Source organism: Pipistrellus kuhlii, unplaced genomic scaffold (genome assembly GCF_014108245.1).
Source record: "Pipistrellus kuhlii isolate mPipKuh1 unplaced genomic scaffold, mPipKuh1.p scaffold_m20_p_53, whole genome shotgun sequence".
In the NCBI taxonomy this organism is placed as follows: Eukaryota; Metazoa; Chordata; class Mammalia; order Chiroptera; family Vespertilionidae; genus Pipistrellus; species Pipistrellus kuhlii.
The window spans coordinates 1,076,679-1,104,069 of record NW_023425555.1 but is presented as its reverse complement, the minus strand read 5'-3'; the positions used below and the strand labels follow the sequence as shown (position 1 = coordinate 1,104,069).

Here is a 27,391-nt window from a genome sequence, read left to right as displayed (position 1 = left end):
GTGTCCTGGAGCGCTGCTCCCCGAGTGGCAGGAGAACACACCCCTGTTGACGGGCAGTGTCTTCTAAAGTCCGTCGGGGCAGGGCCAGAGCCACGCACGAAGATGACAGGTGGGGGCCGCCCCGCAAAAGCGTGGCCGCCGCAACGCCCTCCGCTCGCCCCGCAAAAGCATGGCCGCCGCGCTCCCCGGACCGCGGGCCGCCGTCGCGCTGGCCGTTGGTGCGCATGCGCCGGGCGTTGGTGCGCATGCGCCGGGCGCCCCGCACCAACATGGCCGCCGCCGCCCGGGCCGCGCCGCCGCCGGAGCCGGCCGTTGCTGGGCATGCTCCCTGAGTGCCCCGCACCGACATGGCGCTTGTCTTCACTGGGGTGACTTTAAGTCTCGGCTCTCGGGTATAGCCGGCCGGCGTTCATTTCCAGAGGCCCTGAGCGCGGGGGTGGAAGGTGCGGGGCTGCGGGCGTCGGGGCCGGCTCCTGGCGGGAGGAAGATGGCCGAGGGCGAGCGGCAGGCGCCGCCAGGTAGGATGCGCCGGCGGGCCGGGCCGCGGTGGGGGCGCGGGGGCGGTGCCGGGGGGGGGGCGGGGAAGGGGTGTGGTGCTGGGCTCGGCGCGGGAGGGTCGGGAGATGGAGGACCTGCGGGGACCAGAGAGGGCGGCCCCCGGAGGAGGAGCGTTGGGGGCCCTGGAAGGAGGAACAGGACCCAGGGCTGCGGCGGAGGCTGGTGGTTGGGGCGCCACCCCTGGACTTGGGGAGCCCGGGCCGCCGGAGGGTCAGGTGGGCAAGGCCTTGGCCCGAAGCGGAGGCCTTTTCCACGCCCGCGCTGCTCGTGCCGAGGTCAGCCCGGATCCGGCGGGGGAGACGCCGAGGACCGGGGCTGCCCGGCGGCGGGGAGGGTGGGGGGTGTCCGGGGCTGGGCCTGCTGGACCCCATCCCCAGCCTCCTCCTCGGGCCCCCCCCCCCCCCCCCCCCCCCGAGGCCGGCCTCTGGAGTTTCGGTGGCTGAGAATTTAAGAGAAGCTGCTCTCGGTCGTCTAAACCACTAATTTAAGAAGGCTGGTTGTGCAAGGAGATGAGTCTCTCCCTGGCATCACCGCCTGTAACTTTTATTTACCCCGCGGCATCTTTTAAGTTCCTCTCCAGTACGGGGGTGGGTGGGCGGGGGAGGTGCTAGGGAAAGGATCTGATACAAACCCGCATCTTGGAGAACGAGGTGGGGGCTGCGGACACCCCCTCACCCCCACCTGGAGCTAAGAAGACTTTTAAAGTTATGTCAGGAGCACATAGGTTAGCCAAACACACAGCTAGTGTTTGCGAAGCATTTGCTATTCCTTCCACTCTGTCTTACGTTCTGTGATCCCTGGGAAGGTCTCAGAAGTTTTGAAGATCAAAAGAGTCCTTCCCCTACACACACGCACACACCCCGCCTCCGAAAAGACCGGGGCACTGGAAACCAGACATTTACTTTAACACAAAACTTCCGTGCGTGTGCCCTTAGAACAGGGGTGGGGAACCTTTTTTCTGCCTAGGGCTATATTGGCTGTTTATAACAAAATTATCAGCTTAAGATTAGCCTGCTATATTTGGTCAGACATTTAATTAACTCACCCCTGATGCCTTGGCAGGGCCTGACCAAATGCTTTCCGGGACCTTATATGGTCCTCCGGCTGAATGTTTCCCCCACCCCCCTCCAGGCTGCCTCAGAAGTAATGGCATGGGGAGACAGAAGGCATTCTCCGTAAGAATTCCCCTGAGATGTGTCCCTGACGTGGGGTGGGGGGTGGGGGGGAGAACCTGTGCACTGGAAGAGATGAAGGCAGGGGTCAGCTGTGTATGGCTGGGTGCGCGTGGCCCTTCTCGCACGTGTGAAGTAGGACGCTTTGGGGCAAGGAGAGCGAACTACTTATCTCAGTGAACACCTGGACTTAGGGAGTTACACAGACCTCGCCCTGCTGGCCAGTCAGCCTCCGGGAGCCTGTTCCCTTGTTTCTTAAAAAGGAGACTTCCCCTTCTTCACGGGGCCGCAGTGGCCAGAGGATGTGGGCAGCGCATGGGACACGGCGGTGATGTCAGAGTGGGTTCCTGTTACCCTTTTCGCAGGGGGTACAGGTTGGACCCGTGGACAGTTCCAAAATGGTAGATGACACTGCATTCACTCTCTGGGGATGTTGAGGAGCACCTATAACCCTATGGGTGTTTCCATCTTACACCGAGAGGTTTCAGGGGGTCCAGCTGCCCCCGGTGGTCCCTTTGTCAGAGGCAGAGTCTCGAGGCTGAGAGAGTGTGTCTGACCTGGCTTGTCCCAGTCCTGTGTTTGAAGGCTTGCTTTTGGGGATTTGGGATTTTGTGACCTGACAGCTTGTGTGTTGCATCAGTGCTTTGTTGCAATGCTTCCTGTAGGGCAACCTTTCCCCCGGTCACCGGGCCTGGCCTGGAGCTTCTCCTCTCTAAGCAGTAACCAGGGGGACCGGCCACCTGCAGGGAGCAGTCCTCCGATGCTCAGAAGGGCTCTGTTCCCAAATGTCATTTGCAAGTTGATTATTTGGAATGTGTACCATTTCCCCATAAAAACAATGTAGTTAGGTTACTAGCCTGAGCCACAAAGCTTTTTTTAAAAAACATTTTTTATTGATTTTTTTTTACAGAGAGGAAGGGGGGGGATAGAGATTAGAAACATCCATGAGAGAGAAACATCAATCAGCTGCCTCCTGCACACCCCTTACTTGATGGGAATTGAACCCGGGGACGCTCTGTCCACTGAGCCAAACCGGTTAGGGCACAAAGCTCTTTATTTAGCATCTTACAGTAGCAATTTACTACAGTTTTGGCTTCTGGGAACAGGCTTGTAGGACAGGTGAGAGGAGAAAGAGAGTTTCTGGTTTGAATTTTCTGGGCCCTGGTTTGAATTCTGAATTAGGTAGAGGTTTGCTTTGCTCTTATCTCATGTTCCCTGCCCTATCCCTTAGATCCCCAGGCCCCTGGCACTGCGTCCTCAACAGCTGACACTTTGTTTTCCTCAGAGAAAGGAAAGTCAGGTGGCCAGTGGGTTTGGCTAATAAGCCAGTACTCTGTGCTGGGAGTCTGTCTGGTATACACTAGGGTTTGGGTGTTGGAGTCTTGGTTTAAAGGTGTGTGTGTGTGTGTGTGCGTGTGTTGGGAAGGTTTCTATTTATCTGCTTGTTTTTTCATTTTCTTTGTCAAGATTCTTCGGAGGAGACCCCTGCAGCCACTCAGAACTTTATCATTCCAAAGAAGGAGATCCACACGGTTCCGGACATGGGGAAATGGAAGCGGTCTCAGGTACCGCGGGGTCTACACTGCAGGCTCAGAGCTCAGAGGAGAAACGTGGGCTTTTTCAAAGACACTGGTTTTCTAGACATGATGGGCTGTGAGCTCCTGGCCCTCACGCCCTTGGAGCCAAGCTCTTAGAAGCTAGGAAGAGAGGTGACGGGAGATGACTTGGGCAGCGCTCAGAGACGCGTTAGTGGGAAGGTCTGGGGGCCGGGGCCAGAGTAGCTCTACAGAGTCGTGCTCCAGGTTCTCACACACCATCGCCCCCTGAGTGCTGTATTGGCCGAACATGAGGTCCTAAATGAAGGACTGTGTGACTTGATTCGTGGTTCCAAGTACCAGCAAGTAGGGGGGCCAGTGTCTTAAAGGGAGAGGAGGTTATTCCATGAAAACCTAGGCCTCGGAGAGCACTCTGGGGCAGACCAGCTCTCTGTGCTGCAGAAGGTGACAGCGAGTCCCTCCGGCTATGGTCAGGCTGTAGAAAGACTGGGACTGAGAAAAAGAAAGCCAAGTTCAAGTTCCCAGGGAAGGCCGTGGGCCCAGCTCCAGCTGGTGCCTACCTGGTCTGGTCAGCTGGAGTGGGGAGAGTCCCTTGTAGAGAGGGTAGGCTTGGGGTTCTGGCAGGCTTGGCAGGTTTCTTGTGAGGAGTGTGCTGTTCTTACATTGGCCTAGGCCCGTGGTCGGCAAACTGCGGCTCGTGAGCCATGTGCGGCTCTTTGGCCCCTTGAGTGTGGCTCTTCCACAAAATACCACGGCCTGGGCGAGTCTATTTTGAAGAAGTGGCGTTAGAAGAAGTTTAAGTTTAAAAAATTTGGCTCTCAAAATAAATTTCAATCATTATACTGTTGATATTTGGCTCTGCTGGCTAATGAGTTTGCCGACCACTGGTCTAGGCCACAGGTTGGCAAACGCTGCCTGCCAGACGAATTTGGCCCTCCGCCTGTTTCTGTAAATACAGTGTTATTGGAGCGCAGCCATGCTCATTCCTGTATCTGTTGTCCATGGCTGCTTCCACACTGCAAGGGCAGAGTTGAGAATTTGTGAACCAGACTGCAGGTCCAGGGAGCCTGAAGCATTTCCTCTCTGGCCCATAGGCCAAGGCTGCCTGTCCTGCTCTCGGCACCAGCACTCTTAGGGAATGTGGCCACTCTCTCGTCCGATGTGCATGTGAGCGATCTCTGGTGGAAGCCTCCCTCTGAGGCCCATTAGGGAGGTGCGTGGACCTCTTGTGGCCAGACAGAGTTTCACCAGGAAGCAGAGCAGCAGCTGAGGGCGTGGCCTTGAGGGCAGAGAGGTCAGGGCTGGAAGCCCAGGACTCCCCTTGCCTCTTCCGGTGACTTAGGCCAGTTGTCAGACCTGGCCAGGCCTCGGTTCCCTCTACTATGAGATGGGGCCCTTTGGAGGCTTGAATGATTTAAAAGCCATAAAGCCCCAGGTCAGTGCTAGGCATGCAGTGAGCCTTACTGAGCAGTAAGTGTGATGTTTACGCTCTGATGGTGATGATGATGATGGTGGTGGTGTGGCATCTGTAGAGACTTTGTACACAGACACCTTCCTAAGAATGTCCTGAGTGGTAGTCACCAAGAGACTCAGACCCGCCTCTGAGCAGGGACTGTGGAGGGTGACCCTGCCCATTGCTGCTTCCTGTCCTTGCACCCTTGTACTTTGCAGAGGCAGCTGTGGACACTGGCCATAGTCAGGAGGAGGGCTCAGACCTGCTCTGGGCCAGGAGAGTTGCTGTGGGGGACTCCCCGGGCCTGCACTGTCCCTCCCTCCCACCTGCAGCCGTTCGTACCTGCAAGAGGCCCTGCCGTAGGACTAGCCCTTCTCCACCCTGAGTGGCTGGTTCTCAGGACTCAGCTGGGGCCGGTGTCCTTTAGGCTTAGATGAGGAGGAAAGAAGGAAGCACGGGGCAAAGGGATGATGACACAGACTGAGCAGTCACTTGTTCCCAGGAACTGCCCCTCCAGGGCCTGTACTTCAGTGCTTTTTTATCCCTGTGGGTGCCACCCTCGGCCCAACGGGCAGGAGTGCCCAGCGGGACGCGGGGGGTGGGTGTGCTGAGAGCCCTGGCCATGGGCAGGCAGAAAACACTTCTCCTTGGAGCAGGCATCTGCACCAGGGCAGACAGCCGGGTGGGGAACCATCTGGAAGGTCAGCAGGGGAGAGGGAGCCCGGTGGTGTAGTTCAGTGGTCGAGTCCTCAGCCACTCTGCTCTGGAGTTTGGTTGGCTGGTCCTGCTCCACATCTAATGAGAGCTCGGTCTTAGGAGACTTTGGGAAGTCACTTCTCCTGAAGCCTTGGCTTCCTCCTCTGTAGAACGAACGGGGTCAGTGATAGGGTCTGGCTCACGGGTTGTTGTGTCAAGAAACTGCTGGCAGCAAGAGTGAGCACACAGTAAATTCTGGTGGAGGCCCAGTGTCATTGGGTTGCCAGTGGTGTGGGATGGAGGGGAGGGGAGGGGTATTTGGCATTATCTTTCTACTGCTCCTGCTACCCAGGTGGGAGCCAGGGGCAGCTGGGAGCATTTTGGTAACCGGGTGCAGCTAGGGGCTGGCTGGGCTAGAGGAGAGTGGCAGTCTGACAGCCCTTTCCACATCCCACTCCTTCTCCTGTTTGGTAGGCCTACGCCGACTACATCGGATTCATCCTGACCCTCAACGAAGGTGTGAAGGGGAAGAAGCTGACCTTTGAGTACAGCGTCTCTGAGGTAGGCTGGGCAGGGTGCCTGCCGTGGCAGGCCTTCCAGAAATAGCTCCACGGAGTCACGTGTGCTCACTGCCCACAGCGGGGCCAGTGCAGAGACTGATCTTCCAAGCACATGTGCCGTTGGCGTTTTTGTATCTATATTTCTAATACTTTTTAAAATCTGTGAATGGAAAATTGAGGTCAAGGTAAAGATGCCATTTTGTAGTCTGCGTTTTTGCTAACTGGTATCTTTATATACGTTTTCAGTCAAAAGAGATCACAAAGGAAATAACCATGCTCGCTGAAGAGATTGCTGAGAGACGTGTATGAATGTCCCAATCCTGGCCTCTTGCCCTCTTCCCTCTCAGACCTGCCTGGGAACAGTGTGGGAGTGTCCTCCCGCTCCGCCCTGTGAGCCCCTCTCCCGCCTGGGAATGGCTGCCTCACCGAGCCATGCCCTCATGTTTACACATCCCCTCGCTGCAGACTTTTAGGATGTTTCCCTGATGATCCTTGCACCTACATGCATGGGCACTGTTTCCACTGCTAGGGGTGGGAATGGTGCGTTGAAGAGCACACTTGGTGGTGCTCCTTGGCTGGGCTTCAGAGGCAGGCTTGTTTGTGAGGGAGGGCGAGGGCTGAGGGAGGCTGATACCGTGGGAAGGTGTGGTCTTGCAAGTTGTTTGCTCTGCTGGATGCCATCTTCAAGGGCTGGGTCCCAGGCCTCCAGCGGCCTCTTGGATTCCTGTCCCAGTTGGCCCAGAGCCTCTTATCTCAGAAGCCAGGGCCCGAGGAGCCTCTCAGTGTCTGGTCTTACCCAGCTCTCTCGCTGTGGCCTGGCCCTGGCCCAGTCTCTCCACCTGTCCGGAGGCTCACGTTGGCCCTGACTGGTTGCTGTGTGGCCGAGGCCCCCTTCTGTCACTCGGAAGCCAGTGCTGGGGATTGCAGTCTCCTCCCGGCAGCTGCCCCCTCAGTGCTCCGGGGCTGAGGCCCAGGTGCAGAGGGTGGGAGAGGGCTCCTCTTGGAGCCTGTGGCCGGAAATGCTCTGCTCGCTCAGTGGGTTGGGAAGGCCAGGTAAAGGGGAATGTTTTAATTACCCAGCAGATTCTGAGCTGCCAGATGCCTCCCAGGTCCCTGAATTGCCCCGAGACACGGATGGGAGCAGCCACACCAGCCAGGTGCTGTCTTAGCACAGGCGCTGCTCTTTGGCGGAGCTGCAGTGTGGTTAAGTGCTCAGCTCTGGAGTCAGGCTGATGGGTTTTGATAACCTCTCACTTCTGAGCTGAGTGGCCTTGTTCCCGTGACCCTCTGTCCTAATCTGTGGAGTGGGAAGAGCCACAGAGCACTCGTGCCCCTGGGGAGGACCTGCTAAATCCCACACGCAGGGCACCTACTAAATGACATTATCGTTATTGGCTGCCAGAGGCCCAGTGCATGATTTCGTGCACTTTGTGTGTGTGGGGGGGGGGGAGGGGGGGGGAGGGTGTGGGGGTTCCTCAGCCTGGGCCTGCGCCCTTTTGCCGTTCGGGAGCCCCTGCTCCCCTGACGGTCTGGTCGCCCCAAGCAGCCTGCTGTTCAGTCATCTGGTCATCCCTTACTAACCCCCCTGCCAGCCTTGTCGCCCCATGCAGCCTGTATTCAGTCTGGTTGTTTCAGTTGTGATGGGCCCTGGCTTTTTATAACTAGGATTGTTATCATTAACTATTTTGCATTTCTATCTTCGAACAGTGTTATTGCTTCAGTTCGGCTCTTCCTGAGCTGGGTTCATCCCAGCACCGGGGCGGTGGGCGGCTCCCCACTCAGTGCACAGAGGTGATAGTCTCCAGAGGGCTCCCGATTCTGCCCACAGCTGGCAGGGCAGCAGGAGGCACAGCTCACGGCAAGTGGCCTCAACCCACAGATGGGAGCTGTGTTCTGCAAAGAGCCGAGGTCCGAGGAGGCCTCAGCATATTGCTTACCAATTCCAAATAAAGGCCCAGAGGACTGGCTGTAAACGACATGGGTTTATTAGGATTTACGTGTGACCGGGGCAGCCTGTCAGTCATGTCTCTGCAACAAAGGTTTTGTCAGTATGGAGTTATATAGAGTACAGAAGACAAAGCAGCCCTGGCCAGTAGCTCAGTGGTTAGAGAGCCCACCCACTGAAGGGTCTCAGGTTTGAATCCTAGTCAAGGGCATGAACCTGGTTTGCAGGTTTGATCCCCAGGCGGGGGGGGTATGTGCAGGAGGCAACCAATAGATGTGTGTCTCTCATAGCAATATTTCTTTTCTCTCTCCCTCTTTCTCTTTCTCTCTCTCTCCTCCTCCTCACTCTCTTTAAAAAGAATCAATAGAAACAAAGTCCTTAGATGAGGATTAACAAACAAACAAAAAACAAAGCAAACAGGGTGATGGCAAGCTGAGCTAAAACTGCCAGCTGTGTACCATCCGGGCTCACATCCGGTAACGGCTTCTTTTGGGCCATTCCTTTCCCGAGGAGCTGGCCGGCTCCCAAGGTCCCACAGCACACTTACAGATGGTCTCCACGATGGGCGCCGGGGTGCACTGGAGCTTGGGAAAGGGCCCAGGTTCTCAAGTACAGCACGCACAGCTGTCTTCTGCTGGGTTCCTTGTCTCCTGATGCTACTCACTGCTGCCCCCTGCTGCCGGAATGACAGCTGCAGCTGGGGAGAGGGCACAGTGGTCTCGGGTGGCGGCTCCGGGCTTCCTGTAGCAAAGGGGACAAGCAAGGGCGACGTGGGCTTGTCCACACCCATGTTTAGAAGGCTCGCCTTCGTTTTGAGATTATGTTTGTCCTTCTCTTTGGGGTTAGAATTTTTAATTTTTGCAAAATAAAGATGATAATAGATCTGAGTCTTATTTCTTTATTTACTGTTTTTCTGTTTGATTTTTAAAATGAGAGCAAAATAAAAAATGTCTCCAAAATTGTACTTGTCCATGAAATCCAAAAAGAAAGCATTGGATTAGGGAGAAGGAGTGCAGCTCAATGTATTCTCTGTGTTTTCAGGTTCAAGCCCAAGTTCTCCCTCCTGGGACCTTTTCCCCCAACTAGCCAAACAATAGAGGCAGCCTCCCACCCCCAATGGGAACACTCGATGCAGATCGCAGGGCGGGGAGCCTTTAAATTATTCATGGTCAGCCTGCTTCTGCGGGCTGGAGCATCTTCTTAGTCCCCCGTGGTGTGTCACCACAGACTGACATCTCTGGCCAGGATTATTGCAGCACCCTCCTCAGCCCCAGATGCTCCATGAAGTTGTTGCTCTGTCCCTGATACCAGTGTTCCTGGTGACCTGGTTCTTCACAGACAGGTTCTCACAGCACTTCCTGCCACATTTCGGCACACAGGCGTAGGTCACCAGGCCACTGCTTCAGCCAAGTCTGAAGGGAGCCTTGTTCTCCGCAGGTCCTTTCCCTCCTCCAGGGCCTCGAGCCTGGGAACGGGGTGATGAGGGCTGTTGTCATGTTGCCCAATGACAGGAGGCACTGCTTGCATGGGTAGCAATGTGATTTCTGCCTCCTGGGGCTGTACAGGGGGGGCATCGGGTAGTATGTATATCATTAGCTCAGGCTCCCCCTACGCTCCCACCTCCAAGTACATACATGGCTCTTGGGACGCGTCTCTGCATGGCAGACCTGACCAGGCCTTGCCCTCCTTATCACAACTTTTTCTGTGGGCACCACCCTGCTGGTTCCTACCGGTGCCAGGGCCTCTGGAGGCATCTCCTTAGACCAGTGGTCGCCAACCGGTAGTCTGTGGACCACTGGTGGTCCATGGGGTCCAAAAGGTTGGTGACCGCTACCTTGGATGGTTATGGTCAGTAGGCACAGGCGTGATCCTTTCGGCAGGTCCTTCCTCCCAGGGCACCTGACTGGTACTGTCTGCTGTATCGTGTTCTCCCTGGCCTCTCGTTGCCCCTCACTTGGCTATTTCTGTCAGCCCCATCTGCAAGGAGCTCTCTTCTCCCCGTCCTCACAGACCTGCGTCTTGGCGAGGCCGCCTCCCTGATGGCTGTGTTGAGTAACATGTTGTGTGCTCATGTTGGCCTGGCCTGTGACACCGATTCCACTCCTCAGCCCTGTCTTCTGTGGGAAAGGTGGCGATGAGGGACGGGATCTGAACACCTGTGGTCCTACAAGGCATTACCCACGTTTACACCTTGACCCAGCATTTTCACGGAGGATGAGTTGCCAGGTTGCTTATCTCCGTGTTATTTGGGGTAGTGATCAGTTGGAAAGAACCCAAACATTTAGTAGTGAGGGGTGAGGGGTTCAGTAAATAAATTGTAGTTCACTGGCACAGTGAAGTCTTGGTCACTTATTGGAGTCATGCTTACATACTGATGTGGAAAGAGGTTCAGGAGAAAGTAGGCTACAAAGCAGTGTGTGCTGTGCCCCTTCAGAGTCTGTGTATAATCACACCATCACCTGTGCCAGGCCCTGCACTAGGCATCCTTCACGGATGGTTGTTTAGTTCTCATGACAGCCTCGAGAGGTATTAACCAGCATGCCAGTTTTAAGATGAAGTAATAGGCACAGAGTTAAAGTCACTGGCTCCAGGTCTTGTGACAACTAAATGGTGTTTTTTGAATCAATCTGGCTGCCTTAGACATTGTCACCATGATAAGCAATAGAAAAAAGTGGGGGGAAATGAAGAATATGTTAAAAAGTCAATAATGCTTATTTTGGGGTGTTAGGATTACTGGTGATTTTTGTTTTCTTCCTTTTACATTTCTGTTTTCTGTTGTGAGGCGGTGTTACGTACTAAACAGAAGACCCCACTGATTCTGATGAAAAAGGTCAGGTGTGCCCAGCTGGCGTGGCTCAGTGGTTGAACATCAGCCTATGAACCAGGAGGTCATAGTTTGATTCCTGGTCAGGGCATGTGCACAGGTTGCTAGCTCGATCCCCAGTGTGTGGGGCATGCAGGAGGCAGCTGATCAATGACTCTTTCTCTCATTGACGTCTCTCTCTCTCTCTCTCTCCCTCACCTTTCCTCTTTGAAATAAATAAAAATGTATTAAAAACACAAAAAAGAAGGGCAGGGCTGCAGTTCGTGCTTGTCCAACACCTCCTCGAGGCCAGCCAGAGAACCAGCTGCCAAAGCCACACTTGTCCCTTCAGCCGGATGCTGTCCCTTTCTGGAAAGCTCACTGCCCCTGGCCTTTTTCATACTCAGCATGTTGGGAAGAAAGGGGACAGCAAGGCGGATGCCAGTTAGCACCATGTTTTGGGGTCATTGTTCAGCAACAGTTGGGACTTCCCGCTGGCTCTCGCTTGGTCATTGTGTCTTGGCTGCCTCTCTTTTGCCCCCACAGGCCATTGAGAAACTGGTGGCTCTTCTCAACACCCTGGACAGGTGGATTGACGAGACTCCTCCCGTGGACCAGCCCTCTCGATTTGGGAATAAGGCCTTCAGGACCTGGTATGCCAAACTGGACCAGGTGAGGCTGCCACAGACAGGCTGGGGGCTGGGCTGGAGGGAGCTTTCAGGCATATCAGAATCTCTGGGAGTTTGTTAAAACGGCCATTCCATTTACCAGAAGTACACATGCATTTAGCCGTCCTCTGGGAATGGCCATGTGGATACACAGTTCTCTGCACAGGGCTTCTTAGTAGGCAACTGAGCGAAACACCTGTGTGTCCATCTGCAGGGGGTCAGTTAGATAAATGGAGCATGTGCAGCTGTAAGGCAAAGTGAGGAGTCCACTGTCAGGCTGAAGAGCAGCGAGGCCTGTGATGCATATTGCAAGCTGCCTTTTGGTTAGAAGGAGGCAGAAATAAAAGTGTGTTTGCATTGCCCAGTTTGCATAGGGAAACATCACTGGGAGGAGACACAAAAGGCAAAACTGTAGTTTCTTTGGGGGCGGGGAGAAGAGGGGATGGGGACAAGGGTGGAGTGGGACTTCTCCATGCAGCCCTCTTACCACCTGTTTATTTTTGAATCACGTGAAGGTGATACCTGTTCAAAGCGGACAAACAAAATGCAGGATTGCAACCCGTCCTTAGAAAAGCAGTCTGCAGGCCCAGCGTGGGGTCTGAGGACCCAGCTTTCCCCCGGGTCTCCCGGAGATTCTCACGCCACGTGTTCACACTGAACGCGAGGCGCTCGGGTTCTCATTCTCTGGCCCGGTGTTGGCACATGGGGCGAGGGGAGCGCCAAGGACCCAGCCCGATGCTCTCCTCCCTGGGAGGGGCTCCGCCGCCTCTGGGACCTCAGATGGCACCTGGGCTTGAGCTGTTTTGTTAGATCCTTTCAGAGTTATAACTGAAAGCTGACAAATCGTAGCTGTACAGCTTAACGTATCGATATTTATGCCCTTACTGTATTTTTACCCTTAATGTATATTTACCCTTTCAGCCACCACCCATATTAAACATAGAACATTCCAGCACTTAAGCAGGGCCCGGTGCCCCTCCTAGTTGATATCGCCCTAGCTCTTTTGATTTCTGTCCCATAGATAGATTTTAACATTTTTTGAACGTCATATAAATGTCTGGCTTATTTTACTCAATGGTATGTCTGTATGACTCACCCATATTGTCGTGTGTAGCAGTGTATCTTTTTCATCGCTGCATAGTATTCCATTGTGTGAACATAGCACAATTTATCCATTCTACTGTTGATGGACATTTCAGTCGTGGGTTGTTTTCATGTTTGGCTGCTGTAACAGTGCTGCCATGAACATCCTTGCATACATCTTTTGCTGGACACATGGCACAAACTCCCTTGCTGGGCGTGTGAAGAAAGATGACATCTATGGGATGTTGATGGGACACCGGATGGGAAAGTTTAATGTCTTCTTTTCAGATCCCTGCTATCTTGCCCCCAGGACCTTGTCATCTGGAGGAAGGGTCAGCAAATGAAAAGCCACCCCAGAGTAGTCTTTGTTTTATAAGAATAAATGCTCTCCCTTCTTTTCCTTCTGTGGCCCGTCAGAGCAGGGGCCAGGCCATCTGGCAGAGCAGCCAGGGTCCTAGCCAGATGCTGCCCCTGGGCGCTTGCCTACCATGATGCTGCATAATCTGCTGCCACCACTTTGTGTCTCTTGTGTTATCAGGAAGCAGAAAATTTGGTGGCCACAGTGGTCCCCACCCATCTGGCAGCTGCTGTGCCTGAGGTGGCCGTTTACCTAAAGGAGTCAGTGGGGAACTCCACGCGCATCGACTATGGCACAGGTACCTGCCGTTCTGGGCACTGACTTGGCTAAACTGCGTCCTTTCCTTGGACTGTTTCCTCTTTGCTTCCGGGTTGTCTCTGGGGATCCTTGAGCATCAGCCTGATGGGGATAGCTGGGGTACAGCACTGCTGGTTGCAAGGCTTGCTGCTATTCCTGCAGCTCTGGCTCCAACCACCAGGGGGAGCTGATGCCATATGCCCGCTGCCGTATGAGCAGAGCTGATTCCTGCTCGTTGTAAAAATGGTCTCTCTGAGCTCATTGTCATCACCAAAATGATTTACTGAGCACTCACTATATCTCAAGGAAATTGCTTACAGAAGCCTTGAGGAATGAGAGAGCTCAGGAGCCTCTGGCAGCATTGTGGCCACCTTCTCCCTATGCCCCTGCTCTTGCCACATTCCCCATGTTCTTGAGTTCTCAAGGAAATGGAGCATGTGGACACCCTAATGGGGGAGTGTTTTCCAGGCCAGGGGTGTCTGAGAAGGATCCTTGCTTTGGTAGGCCTGCCTTTCCTTCCCCTTCCACCCCAAAGCAGGCAAATGCAAGTGCTGTTGTTCTCTTGGGCCTTCCCCTTGCCTGGCTGCAGAGGTAGGCCTGCAGAAGGGCCCCCTTGGACCTGGATCCTGGGCAAGCTTTGTGTCTGCTTCCCCTGTTGCTAGGGAACAGGTGTATCAAGTTTTGAAACTTTGAGACTAATAGGGAAAGACCCGGAGGGGAGGGGCCAGGTCAGCAGGGGTGGGGTTTTCTTCCTTTCTCAGCTGCGCTCAGATGTGCAAGAGTGATGGTCACCCCTGAATGATGATGGTTTGGATCTGGCTGGTCATGATCAGAAACTGTGCAGGTGAAAGCAACAGTTCACAAGTGCTTTGTCTTTGGAGGGCCCTTCATTCGGGAGGAGAAGGACAGGAAGTCCCTGAAATACTCTCTCCACCTCCCTCCAGATGTGTTTTCTGGCTCTGTGAACATGGATTCAGTCCACAGCAGTCCGTGTTTTCTGTCCTGCTGACCACCACTCCTGACACGACTAGGAAAGGAAGAGGGTGCCTCTGACTATAGTGTGATCATGCCTAGAACGTGACCTGCTTGGAAGCCTTCAGTGGCCCCATTGCTCTGGGGATGACGTCTGAGCTCTTAGGATGGCCGTTCAGCCTATCTGATCTCAGCCTCATCTTGTTACGCCTTCTCCCTCGCTCTCTGCGTTAGCCATACTGGCCTTCCTAGGGTTCTTCAAACATATCACTTTTTTTTTCTTGCCTCATGGCTTTTGCACATGCTGTTTCTTCTGACTAGAACGCTCTCTTTGCTTTCCTCACCCCCATGCCTTGCCAATTCTTATCCACCTTTCAGATTAAATATTATTTTCTTAGGGAAACCTTGAGCCCGTATGTCAGGGTTCCCCTGTGACAGTTTCCCCTTCTCCTTCCCCTTCAGAGCTAGGATCATAGAAGTGATTGTGTATTTAATGTCTGTCATGAACTGTCAGACAAGGGCAGGCACTGTCTGACATGGACAGGGGTTAGTGAGCGATAGCCTGGGCCTATTGGGAGGAGAATTACAGCGCTGTGGTTCTTCAGAGGCCGCAGTCTTGCTGGGCAGGGAAGAGAACCTGTCCCCTCCATGCTGGCCTCCTCCTGGGAGGGCAGTTTCGGTGACTGGGATACTGGTGAGACCGAGACCGTCGCACTGTTTTTTGGAAGACTGTCAACCTCGGCTGTTTTCACTCCCTCAGGACACGAAGCAGCCTTTGCTGCTTTCCTCTGCTGTCTCTGCAAGATTGGGGTGCTCCGGGTGGACGACCAGATAGCTATTGTCTTTAAGGTGTTCAATCGGTGAGTGAGACGAGGGCAGGAGGGTAACTGCCGTGGGAGGAGGAACGAGTGGTCTCTCCTCGTCCCTGTCAGGCTGGCGCAGGGGGTGAGGTTCTCGGAGCGTCGTGGCTCTGTGGTCCTGTCCTAACAGCTGGGGCTGCAGACGGGCCGTCCCAGTGCAAACCAGGGAAGGACACGCTCCCTCAGGATTGCTAAGGCTTCCCAGTGCTCCCCTGTGGAGGCGGGCAGAGTGCTGCACCCCTGCTCAGGGCCTGGGCTTGGCCACGTGCACTCTGAGATGGCTGCTCGGCGACGGAGCCGCCTCATGGCACGTTTCTCAGGACGTGTGCCCGTCGTTCAGCGGCACATGGCTAGTTCCCACAGAAACCCGGGGACGTGGCCCTGCCATTTCCGTTGTTAGATGAGCACAGGCAGAGAAGCAGCCACACAGCCAGGGGAGCCAGGCGCTCCAGCCCTGACCTGTGCCCTCACCGCGCGAACGCCGCCCGGGAGCGCAGCTGGCAGAGTCCGTCCGGGCCCTGCTCCAGCCATGCTGTGGTGCAGGCGCTCCACGGAGCGTAGGCCGCAGCCCTGACAGCACTGGCATGCCGAGGCTGGAGAAGCTGAGGTCCGGCCTGGGTCTGCACAGCATTGGGAGTTGATGGTGCCAGTTCCCTTTCCCAGGAGGTGTTTTGCCCCTTCATGGGCCAAAGGAAGGTTGTGTGGGAGGAAAATGAAGCGACATTACTTTGAGAGCATCAGCTGATCCTGACTGGGGCGTGGCTTCACCGAAATAGAGATCAGTGTGGTCTTAGGTGGTCATTGCTGGCCTCCCTGAGTTCCTGGTGGCAGAAGGATTGAGACTGCCCTTTTATTTTCGCTACCTCTCCTCTCTCTCCTCTCCCCCCGCTCCTGTGCAGGTACCTTGAGGTGATGCGGAAACTCCAGAAAACATACCGGATGGAGCCAGCGGGCAGCCAGGGCGTGTGGGGCCTGGATGACTTCCAGTTTCTGCCCTTCATCTGGGGCAGTTCCCAGCTGATAGGTACTGAAGCGGGGCATGCACCCCTCCACACACCCCTCCCCGCCAGCGTGCACTCTGTCCCTCCTGCCTTCTCCGGCCAGATAGTGACATCTGGGAAAGCACACGTTAGCCTGGCTGTTTATGGAGGTTGCTTGCTGCCGCCCTGCTGCAGCCAGCGTGGCAGGCGGAGGCAGATTCCACCGAGATAACGGAACGTGACATGGGCTGGCGCAGCGGCCCCCGCCTGGCGCATAATGGACTGGCGTGAAATGTGCCCCAGCTCCTGGCAGCAGCTGTGGGGTTTATGTTGAAAATCGGGGGCTCTTTACTCAATGTCATCCACTGTCATTATTGAGCGGTGTGCCAGGGGCCCCTCAGGGCACTGCCACCAGGTGCTGGGCAGTGGGCCCCTCGCTGTGGGCTGCTCTGGTGGACCCCCCCCCCCCGGGTAAGCGGGAGTGGGTAAGTGTGTGGTGATAACTGTGAATATTAATGAGTGACCATTTGTTGAGCACGCACTCTGCCAGGCCCTGCTCTGAGAGCTCAGGTGGGGATCTCCCGAGCCTTCTCTGTGAGCCTGGCGACCACCAACTGCCCCTGCGCAGGCACCCGCCACGTGCTTCTCTGTGCTTGTGCTTGTCAGGTGGTACTGTTCGTACCCCCATGCACAGATGAGGGGACTGAGTCACATGGTTAGAAAGAAGCAGAGCCGGAGCTTGTCACACTGGCATGTTCACACACACGAGGCCATCGATTGCCCCTGTAAGGTCCAGTGTTCAGGGCCCTGGGTGGGTGTGGGCCAAGGTGCCCGGGGGTGTGAGCACCTGGTTCTGAACCCCGGGGCTCTTTGCTGTTCCCAGATCACCCGTATCTGGAGCCCAGGCACTTTGTCGACGAGAAGGCCGTGAACGAGAATCACAAGGACTTCATGTTCCTGGAGTGTATCCTGTTTATCACCGAGGTGAGGGCAGGGGGAGAGGGAGAAGCCCAGAGCTGGCAGTGCTGGCCCCGGAGGCTGATCATGGAAAAGGCAGCCCCACTAGGCCCCTCTGAAGTCAGCTTCTGACCATCCAGGACCCCTCCCCTGGATTGGCCACCTGGGTGTCTACGTGGGATGACACTAGGCCTCGCTCACCAGCACTCAGTGACCGAAGCAGCAGGTGGAAGGTGGGGGTGTCAATCCTGCAGGTGGGGCCCCAGGGTCTGTGAGCTCTGTTGTGGATGGGTGGGTGAAGCCATTGGGGGGGTGGAGAGATGCTGGTGTGGACGGCAGGACAGATTTCTCTGTCAGGGCCTGGGGACGGGCAGGTGAAGAGCCACGGGTGAAAACAGCAGCCTGGACCCGCCCACACGCACGACTGTTTAACTGAGCCTCCAAGATCGCATTGGAGCTTGTTAAAATGCATGTCCCTTGCCTTGGCTGGTTTGCTCAATGGTTAGAATGGTGGCCCCAGGCCCAAGTGGTCTCGGGTTGGATTCCCAGTCAAGAGCACATACCTTAGTTGCAGGTTCAATCCCCAGCTAGAAGCAACTAATCAGTGTGTTTCATTCCTCCCCCCACCCTTTCACCGTGTCTAAAAAAAAAAAAAGAATTGAAATATACTTCTCAGGTGAGGATTTTTAAAACGCGCGTTCCTGTGCCCACCCCAGCTTTCGGAGTCAGAGTCTGGAGGACGAGAGCCAGAGCTGTGTATTAAACACACTTTTCGGGTGACTGCCCGCTGCTCTCAGGGCCTCTCTTCCAGGAGGCCCTCCCCCAGCTGCCAAAGGGGCCCTGGCTCTGTGTCTGGAGAGGGTCTTGTCTCCGTTCTCTGTCCGGATGCCCACAAGCAGGTCTACTGGCCCCGGTGTTGTCCCTGGCACACCTGTGGACCCCTACCTGTGAGGGCTGCTGACCTGGCTGCCCGTTCTGAGCCCCCTAAAGAAGGGGGAAGCCTGGTTAAGCAGCTGGGGCTCCAGGCTCCTGGTCAGCATTCGGCTCAGGCTTCTGCCCAGCTCCAGAGGCCAGAGGGGAACGACATGTTTTTCCAAGTCAGCAAATGGACCCGGGACTGACGGCTGGGCGGCCCCACTTCCCTCTCAGAGATCTGCTGCCTTCAGCAGTGTGGCTGGCCCAAGGTCGGGAGGACTGCGGGCAGCCTGGCTCACTGCTGCGGAGCCAGTCACGTGCTGCTCCCTCCAGAGTGGCATGCAAGGGTCTGCAGAGCCCGGGGACCCCAGGAGGAGCTGAGGAGCAGGGAGGGGGAAAGGGTGTACATTTTATGCTGACCAGGGGCTTGGCTCACGTGAGGCAAGGGGCTAAACCAACAGTTGCCAACCAGTCTGAAAGGTTGGCACCTGCTGGTTAAGGAAACCTTTGGAGCAGCAGTCACCAGCTGGTGGTCTGTGGACTGTGAGGTCCAAAAGGTTGGCAACTGCTGGACTAAACTGTTTTGGCTCCCCCTCGTGGTGGGCCAATCCCTTGGGTCCCTGCCAGTAACTAACAAGGAAGAAGGTGAGGCCAAGCCTCAGGGAATATGGGAATTGACTCCAGGTTAAACTTCGTATTTTTGTTGGATATCCTATATAATAAAGAGGTAATATGCAAATTAACCCTCACACCCTCACAAGATGGCTGCTTACGACCAGGCCAGCAGGGGAGTTAGTGAGGGACAACCAAATGACTGAACAAGCAGGCTGTGAGGAGCAACCAGACTGGCCGTGAGGAGCGACCAGGCCAGCAAGGGGGCCAGTAAGAGGTGGCCAGGCCGGCGGGTGGGAGGCAGGGGCAACCAGGCTAGCAGATGAGCAGTTGGGGGCGATTAGGCTGGCAGAGGGGGCAGTGAGGGGCAACTAGACCAGCAGGGGGTACAGTTAGGGGCAATCAGGCTGGCACACAGTGGCAGTGAGAGGCAATCAGGTTGGCAGGGTGGGCCAGTTAGGCAGGCAGGCAGGTGAGTGATTAGGAGCCAGTGGTTCAGGATTGTGAGAGGGATGTCTGCTGATCTTGGGGCTTGGGCCTAAACCGGTAGTTGGACATACCCGGAGGGGTCCTGGATTGGAGAGGGTGCAGGCTGGGCTGAGAGGAAAACACACACACACACACACACACACACACACACACACACACACACACCCCGCACAAATTTCAGCTTCAGAAAGACCTAGCCCTACAATGACCACTAGGTGGTGCTAAAGGCATGTCAAACTTGGAGATGGTTTTAACATTTAATTGGGGGAGAGGCATGAACTGGGAGGGGGATTTCTCCGAGGTTCCACACTCTCTGCATAGCCTGGTTTCCACTTTGGGTCTAGGTGCTGGGGCATGGTGGTAAACATGGGATGCTAGCAGGGGTGTGCCCAGAGCTGAGGTGACCAGCGAGGGCCCGTTTCACCCACTGGCTTGGCTGCTGATTGCAGCATCTACACTACCCCAGCCCTTCCCCCTGCCACCTCAGACCACCATTTTGTAGCCCCTGATGGATGAGTAGCTGCCTGGCCTGGCACTGGCACGGGGGACCAGGAGGCCGGTGTGCAAGTCTGTGTGCTTGGTCTGGAAGGGCAGCGTCCCTCGGTGGGGCTGGCGCAGGGCGGAGGTGGAAGAAAACGGGAAGTGGGAAATAAAACCGGCCCCTCCTCCCATAGCCTCCTGCGGGGCGAGGAGCCAGCCCACGACTTGCCCTGCTAGCCTGGCATCCCAGAAGAGGGTGGACCCCACTGGCAGAGCTGCTGTGGCATCCGAAATGCAGCCCTGGCGCCTTTAAGAGCAGGGCAGGCAGGAAAAGAATTTCAGTTTCAATCTGGCTTCTAAATTTGGAGTTTTGGGAAGGGAGGGATCAGATTTCAGCTGGAAGGGAAGGAGCTGACAGGAAGGCGCTGTGCAGAGCTCCCCACCCCCGCCCCATCCCCCCTCAGTTACTGACAGAGGAACCATTTACAAAAGGCCGATTCTCCTGGGAGTGGAGAGGCAGGAACGCAGCGTCTGTGAGTAATTTCCTGCTCAATATGGCTGCTCTGACTCACAATCCCCCTGGGGTCACGGCGGGACTGCAGCCTGCTTGCTTGTTCTCGCTCTTTCTCTTCTCCCTTTGTGGCTAGGAGGAGCTGATTTTTTTTGTCTTCTTGCCCCCATTCCTTTCTCCCTCCTCTGTTTTCCTTCGCCAGAGTCACAGAGCCCTTTTGAGGGACTTGGGGAGACCTTAGGACACTGAAGGCCTGGGGTGGAGGGGGCAGCTCTGGCTTTTTCCTGGGTGGAGTCAGGGCCACCGGGCTCTGGAGCTCGGCCTCGCGGCTCTGCCAGCAGCCAGAGGCCTTTGGGGCCCTTTCCCAAGCCCTCAGTGGTGAGGCTGGCCCAGGAAGCAGGAAGCAGAGCCTCAGCGTCCATCTGCCTGCCTTGGCCTGAGCGCCCCTGCTGCGCAGGCCCCTGGAGCTGCTGTGGGGCGAAGCCAGCAGGGTAGCAGCAGGGTCCTCCTGAGAGGCGTGCTCGTGGCACCCTGGCCAGAGTGAAATTGGTCCCACTCTCCTGTGATCCCTGAGCGCAGGTCCTGGAAGTGCCAGAGAGGGCGGGAGCCCAGCCCCGGTCCCCAGGGGCAGAGCCTGCGGGGGGCGGGGCCAAGGGGCGGTGGAGGTTGGGGTGGAGCCTGCTTGAGGAGGACCATTGGAACAAAGATCCGTGAAGGCCAGGGCCCCTGGCTCCCCGTAGAGGAGGGGAGATTCTGGGGGAAGGGACTGGCCCAGGAGAAGCCTGTGAGCACCAGGGTGGGTTCTGTCTCTGGTGCCTTGGGCTGCGGCAACACAGCTGGAGGAAGGAGCCTGTTGTCCTGAATTTGGGGGTTGAGATAGGCTTTGGGGGACCTTGGCCAGGAGAGGGATTGGAGGGTCCGAATAGCAGTTCTGTAGGAATTGCCCTTCCTAAAGGAGTGGAAGGCCTGGCGGTCACCTGGCAGAGACGCAGCCAGAGGGCAGGGGTGGTGACATGCTTTGGGTCTTTATTCTGAGATGCCCAGTCTGCAGAGAGAACTCTGGACCCCTCCTTTCTTCCTAGAATAGCTCTCCCTCAGCCCCACCTCCACGCACAGCCTCTTCTGGAATCTTCCACACTCTTGGGGTCCAAGTCTATGTTTCCTTGCCAGCTTAGCCTCTTTGCTTTTTAAACTCTTTCTTCTGAAGCCTGGGGCTCAGGTTCTGAACCCTGTTCCCCCAGCATCCTTGGCTGCTGCTCCTCTGCCAAGGAGGGGCAGTGCTGAGGGACTGATGCTTGCTTGTTAGACACCAGTGTGCTGGCCTCGTGCTGTCAGGGGCACACGGACGTCCCGTCTCAGTGCTGTGGTTTCTGAGGTCACGAGAACGCCAGGACAGTGTGCTGGATGCAGAATTCCTTCCTTCCCGAGCCAGGCTTTTGGCCCGAGGACAGTCCAGGCATGGCGCTGTGCTTGCTCCTCCTGCCTGTTCCTGCTGGTCGCTCTCCCTCTCCTCCTCCCTGGCCAGTCAGGCCGGTTTTCTAAGCAGACCTTCCTCCTGAGTCCTCACAGGCGCCCTCGTCCACTCTGCAGGCGACGCCTGGTTTGGTCTCACCCAGCGTGCCACCCTCCAAACCGACCCCTCCCTCGGCTTCTAGCTCTGCCAACTAGGCCCGGTGCCCAGTGCAGAGCCCACCCTGTGTGGGGGGCTGGGCTGGGCAAGTTGGGGTCCAGGCTGCTGTTTGTCTAAGTGGGAGTGGGTCCCCGTGCTGCCAGGGGGAGAGGCACCGGGAGTTTGGGTGGAGGTTTGTTTCTCTGAGGCTGCTGGGCGGGGGGCGGGGGGCACCAGACCCCGCCCTGTGGCTGTGGAAGAAGAGGTTGAGTAGGGTTATGTTTGCCCAGTGAGACTCGTAGGCCAAGAGGGACCCTGTCTCTGTCTGTTAGCGTGCTCGTATGTGTGTGCCCCACAGGCAGTTGCTGTGGCCTGGTGCCCATATGTGTGTGTGTGTGTGTGTGTGCATGCTTCCATGTGTATACGTGTATGCATGCTTGACCTTGCCATGGGGAGCAGGCATGGGCTCCCAGCTGCAAACTCTCTTCCAGATGAAGACGGGTCCCTTTGCCGAGCACTCCAACCAGCTGTGGAACATCAGCGCCGTCCCCACCTGGTCCAAGGTGAACCAGGGCCTCATCCGCATGTACAAGGCCGAGGTGAGGGGCTGCTATTCCCACCCCGCCCCACTGCTGTGCTCTGGATTCTGGGCCCGCCCTTCGCACACTGGAGCCTCAGCACCTCCATCTGTGGGATGGGCTTTCAGGACAGCACTGGACTGAGGTCCAGCTCTGAAGTGAGGGAGGGAAGGCCCTGCTGCTGGGGGGTGGGGGGTGGTGGAGGGGAAATCTCCATTCCCGCCTGTCAGGTGGCCAGAGGCCCCTCATAGCTGTCACCCACAGGGATACAAAAATGAAGACATGCTTGGAAAGGTTTTATCCTTTGGAGGCACGTGCCCTGACCGGGAATGGAACCGTGATCTCCTGGCTCATAGGTCAACGCTCAACCACTGAGCCATGCTGGCCGGCCAGAGCTGGCATTTTTAATGACCACTTGAGGTGGCCCTCCCCCACCCCAGTCAGAGTTCCCAGGGCTCCTGGGGGTGCCCTGCCTTCTTTGTCCTCCTTGACACCCTTCTCCCAGCCACAGGGGTGGCCTTCCCTTGCATGTAGGGAGGAGCCATTTCACTTCCGCTCAGTCCTTCCCACTGGCTCCTTCCACAGCTGGGGCAGACCAGTCTGAGCCGCTTGGCCTTGGCCAGGGAAGGGCCTGGGTGTGAAGTCCCCCTAGAGCAGGTGGTCCTGTCGCCTTAGACGGGGTCTGAGGTATTGTCTGTGGTGCCATCCCTTGACCTTTGGCCATCCGTCTGCCTCCTCTGAGGGAGGATCTGTCTCTGGACCCACTGCATGGCCCCAGGGCACTCAGAGCCCATGGCAGGCAGGGAGAGGGGGAGCGGTCGGCGGGTGGTAGAGTTTGGAAGTGCAGAGGCTTCCAGCGGCCTGGCTCCCCCTGCATGGCCCTGAAGGGGTTAACGGCACTGGAACTGACCGGGCTGGCCCTCTGTTTCCTCCCGCCCCTCCCCCTCCAGTCCCTTTCCTCTGGGCTTCACATCCTGTGTTTAGGTTCCAGCCCACATACCTCCCTAATCTGCGAGGAGGGAGGTTCCTGGGCTGCACCGGCTCCTTCCGGGCAGGGCAGCCGGCCCTCTGCTCTGCCTCTGCCTGAGAGCACCGCCCTCTGGGGGTACTGGTCCTGACTGGCCCCTGCCCTCCGCCCGCCAGTCTCAGCGGGGGCTGACGGGAACTCTGAACGCACTGCTGGGGCTGTGTGCCGAATGGAAGGGGCGAAGGGCCCTTCACTACCCCCCTCCCCCTCCCCCTCCCCCTCCTGGGACCCGCCTGTTACAGGCAGGACCCTGGTGCCCTTCCTGTTTGGGTTCTTAAGATGCCGCCCTGCAGGCTCCTGGCTGAGTAACTAAACTTATCTTGCCCTGGGCCCTTAAGGGAGAACAGGAGACCCTGCCACCTTCTCACTGACAGCGGAGGCGGGAGGAGCAGACTCAGACCAGAGGGGATGGTGCTGGGAGGACAGTCCCGGCGGCAGGGGCAGTTTCTGTGGATGTGGAACACGAGGAGGACAGGGACCCACCGGACCTGCAGCTCAGGACCGAGGGGGGAGCATGAGCAGAAAACACGGGAAGGCCCTGCTCCGGGTGCACGCAGGCGCAGTGCGAGCTGGCAGCCTTGCGGGGCACAGGGTGGCGGTGGCCTTGTTTGCGGGACCCGGCGACCTTAGGAACACCAGTCTCTGTGGTGTGGCCGAGAGTGGCCCTTGGTCTTTGGTCCCTGGGAGTCTGGGACGCATGCGCCTGCCCAGAGACGGCTCCGGCGGCCGGGGGGCCGTGCGGTCACAGGCCCCTGGGCGGCGGCCGGGTTTGGAAGCGGCTGCCTGCCTCTCTGCTGCCGGCCCGGCCTTCCTGAACTGGACAGCCCAGCGCTCCCTCCTGTGCCGGCTCTTCCTGCAGAGGGGCCTCTGCTCCGCCGGGTCCAGGGCCCCGAGGGCCTGCTGGCCTGCGCCTCCAGCCTTTGTCCCTCGGCAGGGAGGTGTGGCCGGGCCAGGTGAGCCGGGAGAAAGGCCGCCAGGGGCCCTTTCACTGCCGCCCTGAGCCGGGCTGTCTGCCTCCAGCAGCCTCTGCCTTAGCCCCACCCGCTTCCCGGGGCCTGAGGAAGCTTGTCCAGGGCCTCTGAGGGGAGAGTGGAGAGCTCTCTGCTCCACCCCCTCCCCAAGCCGCCTGCCTTTGCTGCGAGAAGCAGGTTGACCTTTGACCCTTTTTCAAATTCCAGGGCCCTGCTCCCCCCTTTCACTCCCACCACTTCCTCCATGACATAAGCACAATGGCAGCTGACTTTGCCTCTGGCCTAGATCTGCTGCTGCTCCTCCCCCAGGGACCACCCCCAGCTGCTGCTCCCCACTTTCTCTGCCCCAGGCCCCGGAGCCCGATGTAGCCTGGAGGTCTGCTCACTCTGAGCTTGGTTGCCTGTCCTTCCACCCCACAGAGCTCTCCCTTTCCTGCTGCCTCCCGGCCTCCCTCCAGGCTCTGGACCCCCCTCTCCCCCCTGACCCGAAGCTGCAGGCCTCATCTCTGTAGCTGGTGGTGGAGGTGAGGGACCTGGCTGGTCCTGGCAAGCCTTTGTCCCCTCTGAGCTAGTTGGAAGTTGCAGCCACAGCCACAGAAGGCAGCTTACCCCCCTAAGGCCACCCCAGCCAGGAAGTGCCCAGCACGTTCTGGTTGTTTCTGAGGGGAGGCAGAGCCTCCGATGCCTGGAGCTGCTGCCTGTGAGAACCAGCGCGTGACCAGGGACCAGGGCTGTGTGCGGGGGGCCGGGAGCTGGGCCCGGGCCCCTCCCCTTCCTGGCCCTGTGCTTCTGAAGCATTGCCGGCCCAGCCAGAGGCCGGGTGCCGGCCTGGGGTCTGCTGGGACTGGCCAGCTTCTGGGGGTTGTTCGTTCCCTCTCCGTCTCCTCTCCTCTCCTCTGCCAGAGCCTGGGTTTGCGGAGTAGCACCATCCCCCTGCCCATGCCCTTGTTCTCTGCCCCACACAGGGCTCCTGGGATTGCCCTGGAGGAGGGACTGTCAGCTGGTTCTTATTGTCTCTCTCTGAAGTGCCAAGATGCCTTTTCAGCCCAAAGAACTGAAAATGAGAAAAAATGGGCCTTGAACCGTCCTCAGGCCTGGGTTCCAGTGTCCCCACATCATTTGTCCGGCTGGGACCTGGGCTACGGGGGCCCTTAAAGAGCTGGATGGAGGGTTCTTTTCCCGCTGGTGCCACCTCCCACTCTGGGTCAAGGGATGTCCCTGGGCTGCCTCTCTTCTTGGCTTTTGCTTTGGGGCGTTGGGCTGCCCTCTCCCTCTCCCCTTTCCCTCTTCCTCTTCCTCTTCCTCCTTCCCCTCCCTTCTCTCTCTCCCTCCCCCCCCCTTCCCCCTCCCTCTCCCCTGCCCTCCCTCTCCCCCGCCTTCATCTCCCCCTCAATCCCGTTCTCCTCGGTAGGGGTGACAGTCCTGGAGGGGGGGTCTGGGTGGGAGGAGGGCGTCTGGCACAGGTAGGAGGCCTTGCCTTCCCCCAGGCCAGGGGCTGCTGTGCGGCTGGGCCTCCTCAGCCCGGGTGGTGTGAGCCTCTGGAGTTCTGGGTCCCTCAGGCCTGAGCGTGCAGCGCTCACTCTGCTCTCGTCTCCTTCCCGCAGTGCCTGGAGAAGTTCCCCGTGATCCAGCACTTCAAGTTCGGGAGCCTGCTGCCCATCCACCCTGTCTCCCTGTGCTAGGAGGCCGAGCAGCCGGAGCCGTGTTCCTGTGTCCGCCCCCGCCCCAGCCATGTCCCCTCCCGCCCCCCCCTGTTCTTTGTTCGGTGAGAGGCTGTTTGCTGGGGCTGTGAGTGCGGGGTGGGGAAGGCCAGGGCATAAGGCTGAAATACCCAGGTTGAGACACGTGACCAAAGTGGGGCCAGTTTCCTGACTTCCGCCAGGTGGATGGTCCCTGCGCCCTGCGCCACCCCAGCCCCTCTCCTCCCCCTGCCGCCCGTTTGAGATCCAGGCTGTTCTGTGCAGGCGGGATGGAGGCGTTTGCTGATTTTGTTGCTCTCGGGGTTGGAGCAGTTGCTCCCACGGGTGGGTCCATTTCCCAAGCTGGGTTTGGGGGCGGGTGTATGAGGCCGGAGGCCGAGGCCGAGGCGGAGGCTGGTGGCGGCCTTGGCTTGAGGGAGCCTTCGAGTACCTGTGCTCAGTGCCTCGTCCTGGCTTTTTCCGTTCTCTGGCCTTGACTTTGCTGGGGCTGCTCCCTTTGTGTGGGCTGGGCTTCTGTGAGGCCGTCTCTCAGCTTTCTGGGGGGGCAGACGGCAGGGGCTGGGGGCGGCAGAGGCCGAGGAGGGGCGCTGGCCAGCTGTTGGAGACCCCAGGTTCCTCTCCGTACATTCTTACGACCACTTGTTTCCTCTCCGCGCTTGCTTTCCCAGGCCGGGCCCTGCTTCCGCCCCTGTGGCCGGTGGTGAGTGGCTGCAGGAGGCTCAGCCAGCCTGCTCTCTGGTCCTCCCACCTCCCTGGCTCTGCTCAGGAGGAGGGCGATGGCCCCCGAGCCCAGGCTTTGGCTCTGCGGATGGCAGGCCCCCCCAAAGGGTGAGCGTGTCCATTCCAGAGTTCCCAGCGCTGCTCCCGGGCTGGCTCTGGCAGACCCTCCCTGCCCAAGCCAGGCTGCCCTCCGCGCCCACCACGCCGCACCCTCTGGGAACGGGAGCACACAGAAGCACAACCAGGGCTGACCTGGGATCCGGGTCAGTGGCCTGGCAGAGGCTGGGACGGGAGCCACTAGCGTCACAGAAATAATTTCCCAGGAGAGGCCCCATCAGTGTCCCCTCCCTCCGGGTCAGACACCGCCTTCTGTGCCCCCCAGGCCCTCTCAGCCCCTTGGCGCCTTCATTGCTGTTCGGATTAAAGCCTCTGTTTTGCACCTGTCATCTGTGTCTTTTTAAAAAAATAATGTTTTTGTTGATTTTAGAGAGAGAGAGCGACATCGGTCGGCTGCCTCCCCAGAACTCAGATCCAGCCCCAAACCCGGGCATGTGGGATTGAACCGGCGGCCTTTTGGCATCTGGATGACACTCAGCCTGTGGAGCCACAGCAACCAGCCCAGCTATGTCTTTCCATGTCGCGTGCTTGTTCCACCTCCACAGAACCGCCCCCCAGCAAGCCCCTCCCCTTGGCCGTGGAGCCGCGGGCCAGAGCTGCTGCTGGGATGGGGTGAGACTTTCCTGGCAGTGGGGAGGTGCCGCCCTGGACATGTTCTGGTCGCCCACTCAGGCCTGGGAGCGGAGACCTGGGTTCCAATCCTGATTGCACTCCAGCTTTAAGGTCTGAGTCTCAGCTTCCTCA

The 27,391-nt window shown here is 57.7% G+C and overlaps 1 protein-coding gene across 3 annotated transcripts; it reads left to right on the top strand.

Moving 5' to 3' along the window:
- The first annotated feature begins 275 nt into the window (after positions 1 to 275).
- Positions 276 to 26,974, top strand: PTPA (protein phosphatase 2 phosphatase activator). 3 transcript variants are annotated; one of them, XM_036416112.2, is made up of 10 exons: positions 276 to 518; positions 3,198 to 3,295; positions 5,910 to 5,996; positions 11,290 to 11,415; positions 13,033 to 13,150; positions 14,882 to 14,981; positions 15,881 to 16,005; positions 16,845 to 16,945; positions 22,026 to 22,133; positions 25,715 to 26,974. In XM_036416112.2, the coding sequence occupies exons 1-10, from the start codon at positions 488 to 490 to the stop codon at positions 25,790 to 25,792; spliced, it is 972 nt and encodes a 323-aa protein (XP_036272005.1). In that variant the 5' UTR covers positions 276 to 487; the 3' UTR covers positions 25,793 to 26,974. The 3 variants fall into 3 exon arrangements, with proteins under 3 accessions (XP_036272005.1, XP_045429576.1, XP_045429577.1); XM_045573620.1 differs by lacking the exon at positions 5,910 to 5,996; XM_045573621.1 differs by lacking the exon at positions 22,026 to 22,133.
- The last annotated feature ends 417 nt before the right edge of the window (positions 26,975 to 27,391 follow it).